We start from the raw sequence: 24,194 nt of genomic DNA, 5'->3' as shown, positions 1-24,194 counted from the left end.
TAGCTGCTGTCGAACTGCTGCAGTTGGAGGGTTTCTTGCAAACTTGCAGCCGCAGCAGTCGGCTCAGTTACAATTTGATCAAACATAATTGCATAAATATTCTTACAAAGTTCGATGTTCAAGCACGCGCCCCTGAAAACCTTGATAGGAGCATGAATACAAATAAATATGGTTTTGGCAGGCAATTGCGCACGTATGCAAATACCAACTTGGCATGCAGAAAAACCCAGCAAGAGAAGCCACTTACACTGGTTGCAAGTTAAAAGGACGACGGAGATGTTTTCTACGGTCCCAAAACGGCTTGCTGTGCCTCGCCGATTCATTCTCAAGCAAGCCCAGCAGTGTAATAAGAAGAGAAAAAGAGTAATTTGGCATATCCACCGCAAGCCACAACTAACAACCATCATAACTCCACATCCCTCCACGGCAATGATTGTTGCTGAAGAAACATATCATGTGAAGCAAACCCACACACACTGGTCCACATGCCCACCCTCTCCATACAATAATAATATGGATATTAACAGCATTGCAACCCTATATACAACTCCCACTTGTACAGACAGCTATATTAAGAACAGAGAAGAGAGCACACACCAGAAGGGATCAAATACTTGTAACTATTCGATAAAATATGCTTGCAGGCAGGCAAAGCTTGGGATTGCTTATGGAACATATCACCGCCGTGTTTGTTGTGGGCACGTTGGATGTTCATCGCGGAATTGATGCCTTTGGGTCGAAGGTGTTGTACGAGAATTCGTTCTGGTTCAGTCCATACTGTAAGGAGAGTAAATCATGAATCAGAAACCGAATCAGGAGTGCAGATTCAGTAGTGAGATAGATAGCCTAGCTTAATATCTAGGCGGAGATAACAGCACAGAAAATGACCATGTATAGTGATCAACTAAGCTACCATTCCCGGTAAATTCATATGATTCAGAGAAGGCAGCAATGGCGAAATGAAATGTGATTTAACAGAGGCCAAAGTGCACACAACCACCTAGTGACCCAGATATACCATGATATGCGCTTTAGCCCCCTCAATAATCAAACCTCCAGATAACCCCCCAACCAGGCTGTTTTGCAAAATATTTTCTCATTTACATTAGCTTCTTCAAGTTTCATTACATATTATCATATGTAATTTATGGCCAAGCACAATAAAGCAGATCAATTACTTAACTGGGCTATCAGCTCTGTGCTCGCCACTAAGCTATATATCAAGAAGAGAAACGTTTATGATGGCTCTCTGCTGTAGTAAAATATTGTGAACTTCCCGACCAACTGCAAAATGCAGATGCGAGGTTTGCAATCTCTTACTACCGCATAATGTGAACTGTCAATAATAGTCTATCCTTTTTTCCACCTTCAGCCCGCCCATATTAACAGGAACTTCAACGAAGTTCACTCTCCTGGATCACATTATTACATTGTTGGGGGCAGCTTCAATGGCATTATGTAAATAAAGCATTACTAAAAAGCAGTATAAAATATTGAACTGGATTACAGTTCCGTCGTTTATGCAAACTATTCAATACCCTACCTTTAGAGCTGTTGCTATAGAACAACTTACACTGTCAACTTAACAAAACATGGGGATTAAGCTAATTAATTAGTTGTCTTTTCTACTGATCAGAAATTTGAAGAGACCTGCAAATTTAACTAAACCCTTATTTATGCAGAGAGAGCAGAAGTTCCGGTTGAGTTCTAGCCTACCTCTTCTAGAAAGAGGTGCCTACGTATATCAGCTTTTGTCTTCTTTATAATTCTCTAAAAGGTTACCGGGCACTCGCATGATGTCTCAGTCTGGTACACACTACTTGCATTATATGTTTCCTATTTACCGCAAATAACAGAAAAAAGAGAATAATTCTCCTGAAAAAGAATAGGCCAAGAATTTTTCATGTTGTGCCCAGAGACGTTCTAATTGGCCAACATTTTCATCTAGACAGTAAATTTAGCATTATATCCAAGAAAGTCGTCCGATGAATCACCACATAGGTTAGAAATATAACAATAAAAAAATTTAATGAAAAAGAATCACCACAAACTTCCAATAGATAATTATGTCTTACCTTCTGTCTCATCCGTGAGCTCCAACTGTCTGAGTGCAACCCTCTACTCTCAACAGAGCCTGTAGGATAAGTGGGGGCAGCTTGGGCAATTAGAAGAGGTCTCCTTATGACAATAAAATCTTCATCACTATCATAGTCGATTCTTCTCAATGGAACCATCGCTCGCAAAATCATTGCCAAGAAAAGTGAGAATACCTGCACAGAGAGATCAGCGGGCAATGTGAAACCAATGATAAATTTGCTTTCTTTTGGTCTTTTCTTTGTTTAAGGGATAAAAAAGGGTGAGTTTCTTATTTCGAAAATGCCCAGAGAGGGTAAATTAAAAGGAGAACCCAAGCACGACAGCCAGAGTTGTTGATATCTAGAGGTTTCACAGAACAAGTTTTGTGTCTACTGCTGCTTTTTCCAGGAAAGAGGATATTAACTACGTTAGTAACAACACTTACGGCCAACATATTTGCCTATATAAGGAATATATTTTACTCACAATATACTGAAACTTGACAAACAACTTCAAATTTCTAGGTAAGAGATGCTATTTACCTGAATGAAAATCACACTTAAGGCCACCCATTTGCACAAATCCATATTTTCTTTAATGAATGCACATAGAGTTTTTAGTTCTCCAGTAGAATCGTATGGAAGATCCTGCAAGATCATCATATATTGTTAAATAATTCATGTAAAAGTTATGAACACAGGCAATTCTCTGTGTGGTTTTATAATCTGATCTGTTTTGTCCCTTAGATATGATAGCTTTACCTGTTCCCATTGTTTGTTGAGCATCAAATCACCTGCTAAAGCAGCTTCTAGTAGAATAAGTATGGTGGTCAATGCTGAGAACTGTAATATTTGCAAGTTAAGGAAAAGAACAGTGTTGATAGCTACAAGCAAAAGCCTACTAAGTTATAGCGAATACGGACACAAGATTGGTGCGAAACAAAGATGATGATGAATACGAAGCTCTAAGGAGTTATTTGTTACCGTAACTGCAATTTCCAACTAAGGCATATGCAATACACCGGAGAGGAGTAAATAAAAGACGGCTCTAGTCCATACCAAACAATTTTGGAAAGCCGAATGAGGATGATTTCCCAAAACCAGAAAAATTGATCTAGAACATATTGTCATCTGATTCCTTAAAGGAGTTGAATTTATAAAGAAAGTAAAACCATACTTTCACCAACTGACAAAACTATGCAACTGGACTTGCCAAATTAGCACTTATCTGACATTGAAGTAATGCAACAAACAGAGTACTGGATATACACCTTTTTTTTTTTCAATTAATAGATAGGGCAATCCTCACCTATATACAATAATGCATAATATATCTGGTGTAGTCTTTAATTTTGCCAGGCCAAAGTAATTGTTGATCATGGTAAAACATGAAAAGAAAGCATTTGCAGGACTATACTCAATGGACAGAACATGAATATTTCTCTCTTGATGAGAGACAAAACAAATATAACATGAATAGTCTAGTCATTGTAAGTTTTTTATTAGTCAGCAACAGATCCCTTGTTTCCTATTTCTCAATTTATCCTAAAATATAAAGAAACTTTTTTACAAAAATTTGTGATTTCTCCAACTGATGAAAATTCCCAACCCATCTATGGTACAATCAGAACCTGTTGCTCTATCAATCGAACCAGAGAGGAGAAAAATGCACATTCCAAGTCAAAATCATTCAGATTATGATTGCAAAGCATCAAAAGTACAAGAATGAAACAGGATACAAAACAGAGGCAGCAACTGCTCCTGGATTCAGCAGCAACATATCCTGTGAGGGCAATCAGGCAAAACAGAACCCCAACACCCATCAAAGCACACAGAAACCTGCCCAATTACCACAATTATCGATAAACTGATCAAAAAATCATCGTTCAAACACATCATGACCGGTAATTACGAACTTCAGAGTCAAAAACACATCGAACTTTAGAGAAATTTTGAAAAATGAGATCGAATTTACCAGATATCGGGGAGATCCCTGATCTCGAGGCTCCCCCCATGGCGGATCCAGCGATTGAGCATCCATACGGAGTAGATCGCGGCGGAGACGCCGACGAAGGCATGTAGGAAGTTGAGGAGGTTGAGGAGGAGGGCGACGCAGCCGCGGCAGAAGCCCGAACGCATCTCTGGTACCTCGTAGGAAACCCTATCTGGGGACGAAGAGAAACCCTAGATATCTCCCTCCTCTTCCTTGGATTCTTCGTAGAGGAGGAGGCGATTGAGAGGGACGGGGACGATGATTATTGGATGTTTTGGGGCCTTTTTTGTTTTGTTTAGTTGGGGGTAAAATATGTAGAGAACCCCCAAACTTTAGCTTAGTTGCAAATAAACACTTTTTTGTTTTTGAGAGAGAGATAATTGCGAATGAACACTTGAACTTTCAACTTCCACAATTAATTTTTTTAAAATTTTTAAAGTTATAGATTATACAAGCCATTTCGGTGAATATTTCACATATAATCTAATAAAACCTCATAACATACCAAGAAATATATTTTTTTTATATTCTAAGATACAAAATAATGAAAACAAAATTAAGTATACTTTACTCTTCAATTTTTATACTTGATTATCAAAATTAAAAGATAAAAGATAAACAATTTTATATTGTAAAGTCTTATAAATCTATGTGCATGATATAGTCAAAATAATTATTTAATTAGTAACTATAATTGGCGGAGGGGCCTATTGTGAAGTTTAAACACTATTTGCCAAAACACTAAAGTGTAGGGGTCCTCCCTACAATTTTCCTCTTAATTAATTAATTTATCATTTAATTATTTATGATATAATAATGTTTTCTTTCATTTGGAATTATTATTGGAACGAGAGCGAACGATTGGGTGGAAGGGAGCGGATTGCCAGATCAGCTGGGAGTATCAACGGGTCGGGTTTGGGTCCAAATAGCTTAACGGATCGGACTGGCCCATTTAGTCTCTAGCCCATTAAACTGATCCAACATGAGGCAATAATTGCTAATATTTGGCCCATTGAAATGGGCTGGGTAATATTTCCGATTCGGACGAGCCTAGTTTTACCCGAACCAATTGGTTGCTTGTACCGTGTGATGTCCCATTTGTACAGAGTTTACAATGGGCTCTGATACCATCTTATTAAGGCTTCGTTTGGGATTGCGAAGAAATTGCGTTATGTGTGGTGAAAAAATACGTTGGAAAAATATCCAGTTTATTTCCGTACGTAAGATTGCATTCCGCATATCGCGATGAGTCGGTTACGATATATTTTCTGCGGTCTCACCTACTTTTTCTTCAACTCCATTTTATCTAATAGTGTTAGATAGACCTCAATACCAAATACCAAACTAAGCATAAGTAGATTAATTTTTAAAAAAATTATTTTTCAAAAAGTATTTTTGATAAAAAAGAAAGGTTTTGCTAAACAATTTCACACTGGGACATCGCAGTGACTAAGCAATCTCTCCTAGAATAAAAAACCATATTATATGTTTTAATATACTTTGGTCTCAACTTTTGTTCATCAAATAACGGGAATGACTAATATAAAGGACATTGTAATCGAAATACAAATATTGCAATAGAAACAAACAATTAATATATTAGCCTCAGAAGGCCTACGATAGGGTCAACTGGTCTTTCCTTTTTCAAGTTCTAAGGTGGTGGGGATTCAACGACAAGTGGTGTGGTTGGATCGAACTCTGCATTTGTCACGCGAAAGTGGCTATATTAGCGAACGGAGAGCCGACCAAATGGATAAAGACGAAGAGAGGCGTCAGGCAAGGAGATCCGATCTCGCCTTACCTATTCCTGTTGGTGGCGGAGTGCCTCACCCGTATGACCAACGAGGCAACCTCTAATAATCTCATCAAAGGCATTGGTCCGTCAGAGGCTTGTAAGGTCACTCTTATCCAGTTCGCGGATGATACCTTCTTCTTCAGTGTGGCAAGAAGCAGGTACTTGAGAAACCTCAGGTTCCTCTGGCGCCTCTTCGAATGGGCCTCGGGAATGAGAATTAACAGGACAAAGTCTGAGCTCTACTACTTGGGTAAGGAAGACGGAAAAGGCGCTAGACTAGCTAGCATTCTCGGATGTAGAGAAGGCACCCTTCCGACTAAGTACTTGGGTTTACCACTCTCCCCTAGACCGCCTATCAGGGAGGCGTGGAGGGAGATCATCCAAAAGCTACACCGTAAAATAGGGGGTTGGCAAGCCAAACTACTTTCTAGAGGCGGTAGACTTATCTTGGTTAACGCCGTACTTACAAACTTACCCCTGTACTTCATTTCAGTTTTTAAGGCTCCCGCATGGGCGATTAAGCGTATCGAAGCTCTTAAAAGAGATTTCTTCTGAAACGGTGGCCACAACCCCCCTGGGAAAGGATGCTTGGTGGCCTGGAAGAATGTCTGCAGGCCCAAGAAGGAAGGCGGGCTAGGTATTTTGGACGTAGCGACCATGAATCAAGCCCTTTTGACCAAATGGTGGTGGAAATTTCACAAAGCGCCTGATTTACAATGGAACAAGGTAGTCAGAGAATTATATTATCGTAGACAAAAACCGCTAAGGGAGGGGCGGTCCTTCAGACCTTTTTCTAGCTGGTGGAAGGGAGTCCTGAGCCTCAGCACCATCTTTAAATGGGGAGCGGCTTTTAAACTAGGGAACGGTAGGACCGTCGATTTTTGGCTGGACCGATGGTGTGGGGAGAAGTCATTGTACCTACTGTTCCCGGAAGCTTTCCTTAGATCGGAGGGAAAAAACCTTAGAGTCGCCAATTGCTTCTCTAGGGGAAATTGGAACTGAACTAAGTTCTTGGGAGCCGACTTGGACCAAATGCAACTACTGATACCAAACCTCTCGGATCTGGTGGAATGGCTATCCCGTTTCACCGTTGAGACAAGGCAGGATGTCATCCAATGGCGATGGAATATTGATGGACACTTCTCGGTTAAATCGACCTACTCGGCTTTGACGGACGGTGGGACGAGCGATGCCCGAGCCGCCGCCATTTGGAGTCTCAAAATTCCTCTCAGGTTAAAGTGTTCAGCTGGTTGGTTCTCAAGAAAAGAATCCTTACGCGGGATAAGTTAGTTAAGCGAGGGTGGATTAACGATCCTCGTTGTGTGCTTTGAGGGGCGGACGAAGAAACTGTGGATCATCTATTCACCCGTTGTGTATTCTGCAAGTTTATGATAGTGTCAGGGGTGGACGACATTCAGGCTCAAGATTTGGGGGATGACGTTCATCTTGTGTGGGATAAGTGGAGGTGCTTGAAGGACCACAAAAAGAAGCGAAACAGACTTACAGACCTAGTAGGCTGCTGGTGGAGCATCTGGAAGGTCAGAAATGACTGTATCTTTCGGAACATCTTGCCGAACCCCGGTTTAGCGACCCAGAGACTCATCCTGCTGGTGAAAGAGTGGGATCTTCTTCTAGCTACTTAGCAATTTCGGACCCAACCCCACTTTTTTTTTTTTTTTTTTGGCTTGTTTTTCTTTCGGGGCCGTGTTGCCCCACTCTTGTAGCTTAATTCATCAATTTAATAAATGAAGCGGGTAGCATGCTACCTTTTTCTCAAAAAAAAAAAACAATTAATATCAAAATATAAACATTCTTTCTTTAACTTCTTGATTACATATAGGAAATACATATAAGAGGTCAGAATTAAGCTACAANCTGTTGATGTTTTTTTTTTTTTTTTTTTTTTTTCATAATGTAGAGACTTTTGATTAATGTAAAATTGGTTAGACTGTGATGAATCACACACTCCATAATTCTTCTAATATTTTAAAATTTGCTTTTGTACGCAGTCTGGGCGATATAGCAAGTTTGTATCGTACGCAAAGTAACGAAGCTCCGCAGCAAAACAAATACGGCCCCACAGGATCTACGGAGCCTAAGGCACTTTACACGATACATGTGCGTTGGCAAGTTTACTGCTCAAGTTGGTTTAAATATATCATTATCCTAATTATAGCATATCTACGACAGTACATCAATGGCATTTGAAGGAATTTTTTGGTGTGCACAAAGCGTATTCCTTACAAAAGAAAACCTATCTTTGTTGAACCACAGGGTAGATTTGACTAGCATCAGCTTGGCAGGCACAGTACACCTTCCCATAATCTCTCATGCAATCTTAACTATCATATTTAAATTCATTGTTGGCCCTATTAGGCGTTTTATTATTCTCCAACATTTCTTCTCAAAGCTTCACTATCATATTTAAATTCTAAATCCTCGCTCAGCCATTGTTAGTTGTACAGCGCATCAGAGGATTTCATTAAGTCTCTTGTTAAATTAAATAATCATTAATCTAACAAAGGTGTGCTTAACTGTTGTACACCTGTAAGAATCTAGATAAGTTTAATGACAAATCCGCAAAGGCCTCTCTTTAATCCTTTGCTAAATTTGTCATTTTCCAGGACAAATGACCAAAAACATAACTAATCATATGTACAGAGTCGTCGAGAAATCAACTAAATATGTTTCCTTTTAGCTCTTGAGTTCTATTTTGAGAAGCAGAGCAATTACGCGCCTTTTGGCGCCTTTTTCAATAGCCCAATAAAAACAACAACATCGCATAAAACATCTCCGTCACGTAAAATACAGAAGAATAATTTATAGTTTCTCTACATTTGTGAATTTACTCCACAATGTCTTTGCGAGCGAAGCCGACATCAGAAATACAAATAAATTGCACACTTCTTAAAAAAGAAAATTGCATGGTGCATCTGTTTTACTCAATAGCTGGAGAAACAAGAAGGACAATTAAAATTTATAACACTAGGCCATATTGAGAACTAAAAAAAAAAAATCCGAAAGAAATAGGAGAGAGGATTTCGGCAAAGACTACATGGCATCTTCTTCATCCTTGAAACTCAAACTCAATGTCTGCAACCTGAAGCCGGATCCTTGTATAATCTCGACCAAATTAGAAGCCACCCCTGTAGCTTGGACAGTGGTTTGTTTTGTTAACTGCGTCGAGAATATCGAGTAATTAGAACACGCAAATATACCAGTTCACTTGGTATCCATGAAAAACAACTTGCTATATAAAGTCAGAGTCCTGAATTGAGTGAGATATTTTGGTCGCTGAAAACTTTCAAATTCAATCTGCTATGGAAAAGTGAAGGTCAACAAATATAAATTAAATGTTACGTCTTATGGTACTACATGAAGATTCTTATTCAGAGAATCCGAAGTGAGGCATAGATTACTTCATCAAGCAAATGAAAAACAGGAGAAGGCGATAACAGTGGAGAAATCTGAATCTGATAATCAATCGACTTCTTATATTGTGAAGAAGTTGATATATAACGACTAATTGCAGCCAATGGAATGTACAACAAAACCTCGAAACGATGTCTCGAATGTGAGACCAAGTAGAACAGAACATGTATTATGGAATGAATTTCACTGTACTAAAAACATGCCTATTCACTACATAAAGCGATTCTTATTTTATGCTCAACATATTAAAAATCCTACTTACATAGCATTTTGTTTATGATTGTGAGTAAGGCGATCCAATATTTCATTCATGTCTGTATACGCAAGTAAAAGTGATTCTGTTATTGATCTAAATAGGTAAAATTTGACAAGTTGTACCATGAATAATATGAATCTTTTATTCTAGAGCCGTAACACCTGCATGCTTGGCCATGTGCATATAACTACATAAAGCCTCAAATTTGTGATAATTTATAGTAACAAAATTTGAAAATTTCCACCCCATTCTTCAAAATACTGAAGAACTCGCAATCTAAGATACCACTTTATCAACATCGGACTATATTTAGCATTGGATTAACTCTAAACTTATGGAAGGAAAAATAAACTTTAAAATTTTATCATCAAAGCAAAACTATAAATTTGATTTAACAAGTTAGTCTCACCTCGACACTTGCAATGCCCTCAGCGACCTGCACCGACAAATCGCTAATACCCTCAATTACCTGAAAATATGATTACAGAACAAAAAACTTAGTTCCAAAATTAATATATACATGAAAAAAAAAAGACAAACTCAAAACACAAATTGAGAACAAAAACCCACAATTGACCAATAAGCAAGCTAACCTCAAGAGCCTTGGTTACCGCAGGGATCGACGATTCATCCAATGTTCCTTCGGCCTAAACCAATATAATTAATAAGAACACAAAACTCTATAGAGAATAAAAAGGGTGATATACACCACTCAAATGTAATCTATTTGGCAATAGACCCCTCAACCATCTTCGTCCTATTAACCCCACTCAACTTTTGCCATCGATTGAATTAGAATCATAAATTTGATAACAATTTAGTTAAATTTAACAGTTCTGGACACTCTTTTAACAGAAAAAAGAACAAATTTCGTTAACTGTTAATGGCTAATAGCTAACAAAGTTACTAACTTTGACAAAATTTTCAACTAAATTAAACAAATTAACCTAAATCAAACTAATCAAAATTGAGGAGAAGAAAAAGGTTGAAAAAATGCGAGAAAATAAGGAAAAGGGCTTACCTTGAAGAACATGGTGAGCATGTCGGAGGGGGATACGGGGACGGAGACACCCTGATCCGCCGAGGAGCTTGCCCCCTCTTCCTCCGCCACCTCCGCCGCCGCCGCAGCCTCCTCCTCCGCCACGGCCCTCGTCGCGACCCTTCTAGAACCTAACAACGGCCTCCGCGCCCTCGGCGGAGAAGAGGAGAGGGCTCCTCTCCGTGGGAGGCGAAGGAAGGGGAGGAGAGCGAGGGAGAGGGGAGGTGGGGAGAGAGCTCTACGGAGAGTAGGGTGGAGAGAGCACGGGGGAGACGATAGCGTCGCCATTGTCGCCCTCGAGTCGAAGCTCCTCGCTATCCTACTCAATCCCACAGGTGATTGGTGGAAAATGTAGAACGGTGCATGGAACAAATGCACCGAAACCCCTCGACTATAATTGTTCATCCGAATTTTAATTTTAATTTTATGGACATTTTTCTCTCTCTTTCTTGGGCATCATCTTCATAGCTTTTTGTACTTTTTTTTTTAAAAAAAAATTGTACAATTAATTTTAATTATCGACAAATATTTAAATTATTTTCTATTTATTTATGTGGCTAGCATAAACTATCAAAAAATTTCACTAATAACTTTTTTTTTTACAGTACTAAAATTAGTATTTTACAATAACCTGCAAGCATGTATTTAGCACAGAGTTTTAGGCTATATTTTTATCATTTCCATATACTTCAAAACCTGAAAATTTTTTTTTTTTATATATGATCTATTAAAATAAAGTCTCTAAGAAATAAAATATACTTAATGCAATTTAAGATAAACTGAGTGGGACTAAGCTTAATAGATCATCACTTTTTAATGAGAGCATTGAGAGATCATGAATATAATTATCAACAATATATGCAAATGCGAAAAATCGCTGTGTATTTATAGATATGAATGAGCTAATAAAATGTAAGAAACCAAGCTCAATTCAGCTTAATAGTTTGTATCATCAATTTTGTTTTTTTTATTTGACATATATTTTTAATTTCTTATTTCAATTACAAATTCAAATTAAAAAATATATAAAATAATTAAATAATTAATATAAAACTGTCAATAAGAAAAAGAAAAAGTAAACCTATTGGTTACTTTGTGAATAAAAAAAACCGTCATTAATTAAACCGGCCCAATTAATTCTACCGGCCCTTTAATTCCCACACGGGGAAGATTTTTCGCTTCTTTATTCCATTTTAATTTTACTTCAAATATTTAAAAAACTATAAAAAAAAATTAGAATTTAAAAAATTTAAATTTAAAATTTTAAGAAGCAAAATAAAATACTCGTTAAAGGGACTATATATATAGCCCCAAAAGGGCAGAGGGGGACATACGTGTGTGCTTACGCGTCATCGCCGCATCGAATAGGGTCGGCGAGGGTTTTCCCTTCCCTTCTCCTCTCCTCTCCTCTTTGATTCTCGTCCATGGATTCCTCTCCCCATCTCCTCCTCCGCCTACTCTTACCGCTAGGGATTCGCCTTCGTTGAGATCGTCGTGCGATTCTGCTTCGATCGAGGCGAATTTTGGGTAGGATTGGATCGTTTGCGATGGAGGGGAACAGTTGGAGACCCGCTCAGGGCGATCCCACCACCGCCACCTCCGCCGCCGCCGCCGCCGGAGCAGATCCCTCCGCCGTCGACTGGAGGAGTCAGCTCCAGCCCGAGGCGCGGCAACGGATCGTTAATAAGATGTAAGCCGATCATACTTTTCCTTTTTCTTTATTTTATAGGGTTTTTTTGGGGTGAATCGGAGGCGTTTGTTGTGGTTTGGATCGTTGATTGTGCAATAGGGTTCTAAATTTCTTGACTAGAGGAGATATGTATAATCAGTGGTAATTGTAAAAAACCCTAGCGGTGTTTGATTACTTTAGCAGATTATTATTACAATAAAGCTTGTTTTGTTGTGCTCATCTTAAATTCCTTATTATGGATGCTGTATGATGGCCGATAAGGGTATAGTGGCTGGGAGTTGCCCCAATCTGATCGACAAGAGGGTGGCGTTTTATTTATTTGATATTGCTTCTAGTTGGGTCCTTTTTGTAGAGTGAATGTATTGGATGTTGCTCGAATGTGAGATAGTTGCCTAGTGGGATTCTGGATGAAGTGTTATACTGTTATGTGAATCTTATTAGTGTAACACCCCAATAGTCCTACGTCGGGTGGAAAACTGAATCTAATTAGAATATATGAGGCTAACATGCTAGTAATAATAACTGGATTTAAGTATTTTGGGTCGGTGGTTTGGAGTCTTTGGACCCAATGAGTTAATTGTTGCTAGGTATGTGTCATGGTTCCACTTCGCAATGGATGCCAAATTTGAATTATAACATTTTTAAGTAGACTATGGTAGCTCAGCTTCATTAAGCACTTTAGCAGTGGATGACGAGTGTATTTTGAATGAAAAAAAAAACCTGTGTGCTTTGCTTGATATGTTCTCAAATTTTGGCTGCATTGTGGGTCCAGACTGGATTATGTTTAATAAATTCTTACTATCCTTCCTTTTCTCTGCTTACAATGTTTACATGCATGCATAATTTACTTGCACCAGCGATTTTCCAATCTTATAGAATTTTGTTAATCCTAAAAATATTGCGGTAGTGTCGATGATGTTTATGCTCAATTATTTACATGCACAGTATGGAGACTCTAAAGAGGCACTTGCCAATCTCGGTGCCTGAGGGCTTGAATGAACTTCAGAAGATTGCTGTGAGATTCGAGGAGAAGATCTACACTGCTGCTACCTGCCAGGTAATTGGCAGTCTTTAAACTTGCCCTGTTGCTTGTTATTTGCTGTATATAAATCTATTGATCTCGTTGGAGAAATGTTTGCTTTCCTTTTCTTTTCTCACTGTCAATCATTTGAACTTTTGCTGGCTAATGTTATTTGCCGTATATAATTTTATTGATCTTGTTGGACAAATGTTTTCTTTTTTCTTTTTTTCCTAACTGTCAATCTTTTGAACTTATCTTGCTGTCTGTTATTTGCCATATATAATCATATTAGCTTGGTTGGAGAAATATTTTCTTTTGTTTTCTCTTGTAATTTTTTTCTAAAACAACTTTTCTATAACAACTTTTCTGAACAAGTTTTTATACTACGCGAGCTCCTATGAATTGAAAGGCAGGAAGAACAAATGTCCGGTGACTTTCTTATAATAAGTTAATAACTTAAATTGTTATTAAATGGTTAGCGACTTTATTGGTACCAAGCGCGAGAATCTGCTTTACCTTCCATGTTGGACGCAATATGGGCCATATTAAGTTAATCAGCATTTCTATAGTTTGAATATTTTCCTTCTCCAAGCATGTGCAGTGTGGAGCAAGAATACCTCCCTACTTTTTCGTGCAAGTCTTATAAAGAACAAATTTCCCTGGAAATTGGTATGAGGTCAAAGCATACTGGATGAATTCCTGCTAGAATGTGGATTCTTTCTGTAGAGAGTAGTATATTAGAAATTATATGTCTAAAGCAACATATGCGTCGAAGTACACATATACTTTGGAGTACACATATACTTTGGACTAACAGATCAAGATTGATGTTGGTTAGAAAAATACCTCCTGCAAATGTACCATTTTTGTTTACAGGTTGAAGCGAAAGGTAAGCATTTTTTTTTTTCAATACTTTCAAATAACCTCACAGTTTTATACACTGAATTAATGAGTGTAGAACAGTAGAAGTAAGGAGTAAGCACTTTTTTATAATTATAATTTTATACATTTTATGGATGGGATAACTTGATTCCTTTTCGTATTACATTTGAGTGCATGCTCTGCGTATCTGTTTCTCATAGTCATAGTGTATACTTTAACTTGAATGAAGAAACATGACATATATAGAGAAAGAGGAAGAAAAGAAGAAATACAGAAATAAAAGATTTTTTATTTTGTTATTTCTTTTCCGTTTCGTTTTCTCGTCTGCTTAGTATCTAAATTCTTGTTATGTTAGGCGGATTATCTGAAGAAGATTTCTCTAAAAATGCTTTCAATGGAATCAAAGACGAATCCTACTCCTAGCAATGCTAGTCAACCTCAAAACCCTGGTGATCCAGGTATTAATGTTAAAGTCTAATTATCATAAGTCGGCCTGATTTTAAGGCTCGTCAAAGATTTATATACTTGTTCCTATACTACGATTTTATAGCTTATTAAGTTGTTGCAAATATATTTTAGTGAAAAAATTTTCTGGTATCTTGCCTAAACAGCACTCAGCATCCCACCACAAGTCAGCAACCAGCCACAATCACTAGCAATTCCTTTGATCAATCAATCTTCAGTGCGCCAAGCTCTTTTACCCCAAAACCTTCAGAACAACACTTTAGCTGTGCCGACAGCCTCCTCCAATCTATCTTCTGGGCTGTTGACGATGACAGGTGTTGGCCAGCCATCAACCCTACAAAACATGTCGGGCATGTCGCAAAACACTGCAAGTAATTCTGTAGGGCAAGTTGCTCCAACTGACATATATGCCAATACACAGAGGCAAATGCAGGGTAGGCAGCAAATTCTTTCCCAACAGCAACAACAATCACAGAACCAATTACTTTATCAGCAGCAGCAGCAGCAGCAGCAGCAATTTCTGAAGCAGAAGTACCCAAATAGTTCACTTTTGCAGCCTCATATTCAGCAACAGCAGCAGCAGCAGTCTCTGTTGCAGCCAAACCCACTTCAATCTTCACAACAATCAATGATGCAAATGTCATCTGGTCTTCAACAGACACAACCAACAGCAATGCAGCAGAATCAGTTGACTTCCATTCAGCAGCCAGTATCATCACTAAGACAGCAGCAGCAAGTGCAATCCACAATACATCAACAAACTTCTCTTCAGCAACAATCTGCTCAAGTTCCTCAACAACCCAACATTCCATTGCAAGCGAACATTTCGAATTCTCAACAAAATCAACTTATTGGGGGGCAACAAAATAGCGCCTCAGATATGCAACAGCCACAGCAGAGATTGCCAGTTCAACAAAATAATCTTTTGAGCATGCAACAAAATCAGCAGACTATTTCTTTACATCAGCAGCAGCAGCAGTTGGTCTCTCAGAATAATATGTCGGGTCTGCAGCAGCAGCAGCAGCAGCAGCAGCAACAGCAACAGCAGCAAATGCCAGGGACGGTGCCTAACATGCAGGCACATCAGCGCATGAGCATGCTGCAGCAGTCTAAGGCTCTGCCACAGCAACAGCCACAAGGCCAACTTCAGTCTGCACAGCAGCAAGTGATGTCTCAGTTTCAGTCCCAGCCTGCACAATTGCAGCAGCAATTTGGAATGCAACAGCAACAGAATTCCTTACCACGGGAGATGCAGCAAAGGCTTCAGGCTTCAGCTGCTTTGCTTCAGCCGCAGAATGCAGCTGATCAACATAAGCTATTTATGCAGTCTCAGAGAGCACTTCAAGAGGTCTCCTCTAGCAGTAAGCTGTTTGCGTTTGTCCTTTCCTTTTATGGCTTACTCAAGTTCCTTGTTTGTTCTGTAATAACACCAAAGTCTAATGCTTGTCAATAAAGGATGTCTAAACATGTTCTGCTTTTCTTCCTACTCTCTTGATGGATGTAAATTTCTCTTGACCTTATTTCCAATTCATATTTGTTACTTGACCTTATATCCTCTCTTTGACAGCATCAGTGGAGTCAACAGCTCAAACAGGACCGGCAGGTGGTATTGATTGGCAGGAGGAGATCTATCAGAAGGTGCCGTGAAACCTTTTCTACATTAGTTCTGCATCCCCTTTTGCTGATATCTTAGCAAGAGTATTTATTTTGGATGATTTGCAAGTTAGTGCTTAGAAAATGACTTTTTGTTATCACCGATACTGAGGCTTATGTTATCTTTTACCAAACATGTACTTTAAGTTGACCGAGAGATTATGAGTTGAATCAACATTGGCTTGTCCAATATTCTTTAAAAGGGGTTTAAGAAGATTATGAACATAACAAAAGGAGGAAACTGCTGCTCCATAAGGTCACACTATATGTATAAGTTTAATTAGTCTCATTTTAGTTGTTTGGGCTTGCACTTGTCATAAGCTAATCAGGAGGAAAGAAACTCAAAATCTAGATGTCTGTTTCTTCTCCATTTCTCCTGGCCCCTTCAATTTTTCTAAATGGATCCTTTTAACTTAAATTTATTCATTTGATCTGCATACTAGAGATGCCACTATGATTTCCTTCTTTATACAGTATAATGTTTGACAGTTTTTATGTGTATTCATTCTATTATATGATAAAGGGATTTCCAGCGTCAGACAACTACCACTTTAGGAACTAGGAGGATCAAAATTTGACAAAAGAGGCTCTGCAGGATCATTATTTTAGTTCCCATCCATTTGTGTCATAAATTTCATGAGATCTCTTCTCGTGTATAACAGATAATATCCATGAAGGAACTGTACTTTGCAGACCTCTCTGAGCTTTACCAGAGGATTGTTATGAAGTTGCAGCAGGTTTTTCCCCTCCACTGTTTGTATTGGATTACCTTTTTCCTCAATTTTATTGAATTACTCCTAATCCTGTAATGGTGACATGCGACACATTTCTCCATGTTTTCCAGCATGATGCTCTCATGCCGCCTGGAAAACTATCGGATCAGTATGAGAACATGAAGAAATTTAAAGTAATGTTGGAGCGCACCTTAGCAATTCTAAACCTTAACAAAGGTAACATCCAAAGTGGTCTCAAGGACAAACTCCCTTTGTATGAGAAACAGATAGTAAGTATTCTAGCTTCACATAAAAAGAAACCTCCACAGCCACAAGGACCACAGCAGCAGTTCCAGCATTCTCATTCTATGGCACAGCAACAGCCAGCGCAAGTTGCCCCAATGCCAAAGCTCGAAAACCAAATGAATCAGCTTCAACAAGTGAATACAATGCAGCAAGCTGGCAGTGCTTCCGGTTTGCAGCATGTATCGATGCCTATGCCTGCAAACTTTGGTGTTCCAAATACACAGCAGAACATGACAAATTCATTACAAGCTGTTTCTAATCTCGACTCAATCCAAAGTAGTTCGCTTAGTCAATTACAGCAAGGACCTATTGGCTCTCTTCAACATAATAGTGTGGGATCTATGCAGAATACCATTAATGCATCGCAACAAGTCAATTCTAATGCTTTGCCGCATGGCTCCATGAATTCATTGCAATCTAACGTGAATTCTTCACAACCAAACTCAAACACACTGCAGCAGCAGCAGCAGCAGCAATTGAAGCAGCAACAGGACCAGCAACGTCTGCAGCAGATGAAGCAATTGCAACAGCGCCAGATGCAACTGCTACAGCAGCAGCAGCAGCAGCAACTGCCGCTGCAGCAGCAACAACAGCTGCCACTGCAGCAGCAGCTGCACCAACAACAAAAGCAGCAGCAAGTGGCTCAGATGTCTGTGCATCAAATACAACAGATGAATCATCAGGCGACTGAGGTCAATGAGGTGAAGATGAGGCAAGGGCCTGGGATGAAACCTGGACTATATCCACAGCACTTCTCAGGGAGCCAAAGAACTGGCTTTGGCCATCAGCAGCTGAAGCCAGCACCTCCTTTTCCAATTTCTTCGCCTCAAAACCTCCAAGCCTCATCCCCTCAAATCTCGCACCATTCATCGCCTCAAATCGATCAACATAATTTATTGTCTTCTCAAATAAAAGCAGGAACACCTTTGCAGTCGAGTAACTCGCCCTTTGCGCCATCTCCTTCAACACCCATAGCTCCATCGCCTGTACCCGGTGAAACGGAGAAGCAGCTTCCGAATGTATCTTCTCTACCTAGTGGTGGACAAATCGGTTCTCAGCAGGCAAATCTTCCAGCTCCGGTTCAATCGCTTGTTGTTGGTACACCTGGCATATCAGCCTCACCCTTACTGGCAGAATTTCCACGTCCTGATGGGAATCAGGCTAATTTACCAACTCTACCTCCTTATAAAGCAGGCACAACGGAAAGCCCTTTAGATCGATTGCTTAAAGTGGTTAGTTATTTTTACTATTATCTCTTTCTGATTTATCTTGTCAGGACGTAATTTGATAAGCTAAGCCCTCAATTTCTTGCCTTCTCATTTAATTTTGTTTCTTTCAACTTAAATTGTATTGGTTGAATGAACTGTCTATACATCTATAGTGTTTGTTTTTTTTTTTTTTTTTTAAATTCTACCTTTTTTCACTTCTTTTGAAGATGGGTTTGCTAGGTAACTAGCAAAAACAAGAATAGAGAAGTCCATCTGCCAGCCCATTCAATTTCTTTGAACAAGTTTTAAAATTAAAAAAAGAGTCCTCAATTACTAAATTATGGGACAATTTTCTTGATAATATTTTATCTTTCAGGTGCAATCAGCATCACCTCAGGCTCTGAGTTCTGCAGTTAGTGATATTGGATCAGTTGTTAGCATGATCGATAGGATAGCTGGCTCTGCTCCTGGCAATGGTTCCAGAGCTGCTGTTGGTGAAGATTTAGTAGCCATGACGAAGTGCCGTTTACAAGCCAGAAACTTCATGTCACAGGATGGGAACTCTACAAATAAAAAAATGAAGCGTGACACCAATGCCATGCCCTTAAATAATGTTTCCTCAGCAGGTAGTGTAAACGATAGCTTCATGCAGTTGTATGGTCTTGATGCATCTGAACTACAGTCGACTGCAACATCACGTGTCAAGAAGCACAAAGCTGAGGTTTGAAGCCAATTTCAATTTTATCCTCAAACCTTTTGTTTTAACTAAGCAAAGACTGAAAAGGTTGCTTAAGGCCTTACATCTCTCTCACTGCAGGTGAACCATGTCCTGGCAGAAGAGATCCGCGAGATAAATCAGCAACTGATAGATACAGTGGTCAATATAAGTGAAGAAGATGCCGATTCAATTGCTGCTTCCTCTGAGGGTGGGGACGGGACTGTAATTATTTGTTCCTACACTGCAGTTGCTCTCTGCCCGAGTTTGAAATCCCAGTTTGCATCAGCTCAGATTGTAAGTTTCTATGTAATAAATGAAGAACTTGAAACTTCCTTTTTTTTTCTTTTTGACAAGCATACCAATCGTTTACTGACTTTCATTTCCTACTATGATGTGCATTCAGAGCCCTATTTTACCTCTGAGGTTGCTCGTTCCTGCTAACTATCCCAAATGTTCCCCTGTTCTCTTAGATAAGCTGCCAGATGAGCAAAGGTATGATAAAATACACTGCACATAATGCCTGTTTGAGATAGCTTTTTAAATAGCTTCTGCACTTTGAAAAGTAGCAAGTAGGCATTTGGCAACCGAAAATTCGGAGCTTTTGCTGTGTAAAAATCCGAAATGTGCTTTCTAAACCCAAAAAGCAGAAGGTTCAATTCATAGTTTCTGCTTCTGCTTCTCTTGCAGCAGGAAGCTGGTGGGACGATATCAATTGAGATAACTGATACTTCTGGTGAACATGTGTAGAGCTTACCTGAACTACACTGCAATTTGAAGTTGATACCTCAACTTTTGAAGTTTTAATTTTACCACCTTATCTGTCATTATTTTGAAGTTGCTCATGGCACTTCTCGTGTTCTGTCAGAGAGATGGTTTCCATCAAGAAGCTTATACAATATTCTGTCATTTCTGTTTGAAGTTACAAAATTGTTAGAGTCCTGATAAATAGGTACTAATGGCAAAAGCAATGAAAGGGTGGTAATTCAAATCAAAACTTTTAAAATTCTGGCATCCAATTCAAAATGTGTTCGGCTAAGGTCTGTACATCCTTATCTTATGTTTCAAGCGGCTGTACCCAAAGCACTTCTATAGAAGCTCTAGCTGGAAAACAACCCCTTAAAAATACATCCTTTGCTATAGTTCCTTATTTATGAAAAAAGAAAACTGACCTACCATGTGATTTTCTGTCTGAAAATTCTCAGCAGGGAGAGTGATGACTTATCTACCAAGGCAAAGACAAAGTTTAATATATCTCTTCGCGGCCTATCTCAGCCTATGTCGCTAAGAGAGATTGCGAAGACTTGGGATTCTTGTGCACGCAAGGTGATTGCAGAATATGCTCAGCAAACTGGAGGAGGGAGCTTCAGTTCGAGATTTGGAGCTTGGGAGAATTGTGTAGGTGCTTGATATAAGAAGTTGAATTAAAAATCCCTCCGGATCTGGGGTTGTGGTTTAGTTGTGCAGAATTTGAAGGAGATGGATTCGATACGGCCTGATTGTTCTGCCGATTGAACTCAAAAATGTGGGTACTGATTTCCATATGTGAAACTTGAGATTATGCCTTGTTGTATGTGTTGGTGTAGTATGTGCTCTGGATCTAGAGGCTCTCGTCGGCCTCTGTGCAATTTGTATATGAGAAATGCTGTTGTTAATTTGTGCTGTGGAATTTTCACTGTTGTGTGTACAAAGGGGAACAAAATTCTGCTAGTGTCTGCTGTATGTTATGAACATCCGGTTTTAGTGTCGAATTATTTATACGCCGTGGCGTTTGATCGCCATTTTGCCTTTTATTTTTCTGTTCTTTTATGACTTCCAGTTTTAGCTAAGAGCAGGGATGGTAATTGGTTTTGCGCCTTTGTGCAGCAGCATTATGTTTGGCTCAACAGAGTTTAACTTGATGCGGCCTTGGATATTTGCTATCGACGCTTCTAATTTGGTAGCTGCTTAAATTTTTCTCTTTTTTTTCCTATTTCGTTTTTCGTTTTATCCATCAGTTCCCGCGCTAAGTAATAGGACTTGCATGAGATGACATTAAAGTTTTGAGATAGTGACAAAGAACTCAAAAATTATGAAATCAAAAATAAATTACATAGATGAGATGTAAAAAAAAAGAATGTATGATACACCAAGAACAAAAACAATCAAAATAATTAATCACGGTGCAGTCGCAGCCTCTGCTCTCTCAATTTTAGGTATGGAGGATATTAACACACACAACAACCATTATATACTCCGAACCTTCGCGCATCTCCGAATGAAAACATGTTTAAGTTTCAAACATCGACCGTCATCTCACATCTGTGTTACCGTCCTGTTCTTCTCAATCTCTCTTTGCCTTGCGCGCTCGACCTTCCGCTTGCGCCATTCCTCAAGAGCTGAAAGATTGAGTGCACAGAATATAAGCGTTTAGTAATTGCGAAGGTAAAGAGACTCACTTGTCAGAAATTATACAAGGTCAGTATATACAACTCTCAAGCAAAAGATAACGCAAGTTAAAACCACAATGCAGGAACAGTTCCCCCTCGAGTTTATATCAGAAGCCATTCCCTGAGATATGATCATGAACCAGCATGAAGGAAATGCGAGGAAACTATAACATCGTAAGCTATTAGTGCCAAAATCGTCATTTTAACTGTCGCGTAACGGAACTAACCAGAACAAATAGGCTATTAAAGCACAAGTGAAAGAATAAATGCGGAAATCACCTTTCTGGCTGTCGGCATCATTCACTGCCCTACGATCTTTCAAGCGCCTCGACAAATCAGCTGCAGCAGAAAGCTTTGGGGCTTGTTCTGTCTCACCCTCCGGTTCCGCGTATGCTTCTTGCTCGATTTCTTTTATCTACATCGTTTTTTGAAGTGAAACAAAAGAGCAAGAAGTTTCAAATAAGCTCCACGATAGCTCATTGCTGGTTCAGTAAATTTGATATCAAGATAGCGTCACGATGTCGCATTTGGATTTTGACTCATCAACAACACAAACCACCATAATGAGAATGAGATATGTGGAGCAACATAGTTGCTTTTGACTCGGAAAAAAAAGACCTTCTCGTAATCACTTACTCTCCGTATAAGATCCACGGGCTCCATAGCAAGGCGCAACTCTTCAGATTCTGATATATACCTCAATTGCGCTGCAAAAAAAAAAAAAAAAAAGACACAGGGTTTCCAGTAGTAGGCATCATTCATGAGCAAATTCATATAGTAGCCATAATATTGACAATGATGGTATACAGCAAAAAGGAACTTGAATATCAACATACATAAATTACTTGCAAATGCGACATAGATAATTAAAAAAAAAGGGGGAAAATAGATTGATAGGAAATTCAAACTATGTATCTTTTAATTACTAATATGTTGGGATATAAAATTGTAGATAATTTATACACTAAATCAACATGTGATTAACTAGACCTGCTCAATGAATCACGTCCAAAATATTTCCCCTCCTTTTCGAATAAAGCGAGAGTATCACGAATACTCAACGAAACCACATCAATTCCTCCTCCAGGGTTTCCGAGCATCATCACTACATGAGGATCTACAAATTAGATACAAAGGAATCGAAAAAGGGTGGGGAATAGGCGCACCATTGGTGAGGTGGTGGGCGAAGCTTCTTCTTGGGGAAGCGCCACCGTAGAGGCGGTGGAAGAGGAGGGCGGAAGCGACGACGTTGAGGAAGCACACGGCCATGGTGGCGTTCTTCAAGGAGACCCTCATCCTCCACCCCAACTGGACCTCCATCGGAGGCGAAAACCCTAACCCTAGGTTTCCAACGGAGTAGTCGAAGGAGGTGTCGCGATGACGAGAAGAGACAAGGGTTTTTTTTTTTTTTTTTGGAAGTCGGTGGTGAGTGTGAGCCGCAACGCCGACACTTGTTTTTGACTACCGGGGAAACCGTCGGTTAAAATAGGATTTACCCGCGTTGAAGTCGGTAAGTTGTTGGTTCTCGGCGCCGACTAATGTTAAAGTTGGCCACAGCGAACATGTCGGCACCGACTCCAATGAAGTAAAGCATGGAACGAGTGTTCCCGTTTCGTGAATGTCGGCAAATGGCGGGATTCCATCGTCGTCTCTGCCTATACTCAGGCCAAAACATGGATTCCAGTGCCGACTTTTTTGTGATGTGGATTCTTTGTTAATTACCGGGTTCGGTTGATGTTGTACTATGACATCATTTTTCTCGGTTTTATTTATTTTTTTGTGAATTGGTGAAGCCGGCATGAAGAAGATTTACAACACTGAAATTGTTGCTCAATCTTTATATGGTCCAATTTCATTGTTTTGTCGAGCAAACTGTGCTAGTAAAGATACTCATCCTGCTACATTAAGCAGCGGAAGAAGCTTCAAGTTGAATCTTCTGCTCTTGACTCGAAAGCTTTTGTAACACGAAAACTACTGCTCTTACCCTCTACTTCTTAGAGTGAATTAATGAGCTAATTCATAGGTTGACACTAAATCACTTCTAAATCTCCAATCAAACTACACCATCTCTCCCTCATTGCAATGCAGCGAGGGATATGACCATTGATGTATGTAAGCAGAAGCTCTGATCGAAAATTTTCTTGAAAATTAAAGGGTTTTTCTTTTTCGTTAACGACATCATGTTGGACCGGAAAGTTCAGTTCTCTCTAATATCTCATGACTTAATGCAAATACTGTAGGTATTATTGTCAAATGTTGCTGCATAGAGATCGAAGACTCACTGTGGTCCCTCTTAGCTATCAGCTAGCCAACATGATAAAACCTCTGCCATGCAACATTGATGGAGTGGAAGCAGATTTGCACCTGAGTTGGAATTAAATTTCCTGCATTCAGATCAAACACATGTAGTAGGAGATGCAATTGGTGGCCCATGCATGCTTGGTTGTGTAATGTTTGCTTCTACGGGCGCAAGCATATGCCTCATTTATTCACCATTGTGTGCCATCTTGTTCTCTATTGCA

At 39.3% G+C, this 24,194-nt stretch overlaps 4 protein-coding genes across 9 annotated transcripts; 1 reads left to right on the top strand and 3 right to left on the bottom strand.

Annotated features, from left to right (window-relative positions):
• LOC109727531 (tetraspanin-18-like) lies at positions 285–4,336 on the bottom strand. Its single transcript, XM_020257674.1, has 6 exons — positions 4,051–4,336; positions 3,815–3,914; positions 2,838–2,918; positions 2,619–2,723; positions 2,076–2,270; positions 285–777 (listed from the first exon to the last, which is right to left on the bottom strand). The coding sequence occupies exons 1-6, from the start codon at positions 4,212–4,214 to the stop codon at positions 712–714; spliced, it is 711 nt and encodes a 236-aa protein (XP_020113263.1). The 5' UTR covers positions 4,215–4,336; the 3' UTR covers positions 285–711.
• Positions 8,630–10,961, bottom strand: LOC109727716. Its single transcript, XM_020257896.1, has 4 exons — positions 10,573–10,961; positions 10,145–10,198; positions 9,961–10,020; positions 8,630–9,040 (listed from the first exon to the last, which is right to left on the bottom strand). The coding sequence occupies exons 1-4, from the start codon at positions 10,876–10,878 to the stop codon at positions 8,915–8,917; spliced, it is 546 nt and encodes a 181-aa protein (XP_020113485.1). The 5' UTR covers positions 10,879–10,961; the 3' UTR covers positions 8,630–8,914.
• Positions 11,910–21,036, top strand: LOC109727592 (mediator of RNA polymerase II transcription subunit 15a-like). 5 transcript variants are annotated; one of them, XR_002220799.1, is made up of 12 exons: positions 11,910–12,280; positions 13,226–13,337; positions 14,539–14,641; positions 14,795–16,009; positions 16,216–16,286; positions 16,964–17,038; positions 17,146–18,552; positions 18,905–19,249; positions 19,346–19,540; positions 19,650–19,738; positions 19,937–20,022; positions 20,449–20,527. XR_002220799.1 is itself a non-coding variant. In XM_020257749.1 (11 exons), exons 1-11 carry the CDS (start codon positions 12,138–12,140, stop codon positions 20,651–20,653), a joined length of 3,960 nt encoding a protein of 1,319 aa, XP_020113338.1. In that variant the 5' UTR covers positions 11,910–12,137; the 3' UTR covers positions 20,654–21,036. The 5 variants fall into 5 exon arrangements, 3 of the variants coding, with proteins under 3 accessions (XP_020113338.1, XP_020113341.1, XP_020113339.1); XR_002220798.1 differs by having other exon boundaries at positions 19,934–20,022; XM_020257749.1 differs by lacking the exon at positions 19,937–20,022 and having other exon boundaries at positions 20,449–21,036.
• On the bottom strand, positions 21,381–23,412 carry LOC109727050. Of its 2 annotated transcripts, XM_020256922.1 has the most exons (5): positions 23,107–23,412; positions 22,839–23,044; positions 22,309–22,379; positions 21,952–22,087; positions 21,381–21,621 (listed from the first exon to the last, which is right to left on the bottom strand). In XM_020256922.1, the coding sequence occupies exons 2-5, from the start codon at positions 22,990–22,992 to the stop codon at positions 21,539–21,541; spliced, it is 444 nt and encodes a 147-aa protein (XP_020112511.1). In that variant the 5' UTR covers positions 22,993–23,044; positions 23,107–23,412; the 3' UTR covers positions 21,381–21,538. The 2 variants fall into 2 exon arrangements, with proteins under 2 accessions (XP_020112511.1, XP_020112510.1); XM_020256921.1 differs by lacking the exon at positions 23,107–23,412 and having other exon boundaries at positions 22,839–23,071.

Source organism: Ananas comosus, linkage group 22, assembly GCF_001540865.1.
Source record: "Ananas comosus cultivar F153 linkage group 22, ASM154086v1, whole genome shotgun sequence".
Classification (NCBI taxonomy): domain Eukaryota; kingdom Viridiplantae; phylum Streptophyta; class Magnoliopsida; order Poales; family Bromeliaceae; genus Ananas; species Ananas comosus.
This window is presented reverse-complemented; position numbering and strand designations above follow the sequence as displayed.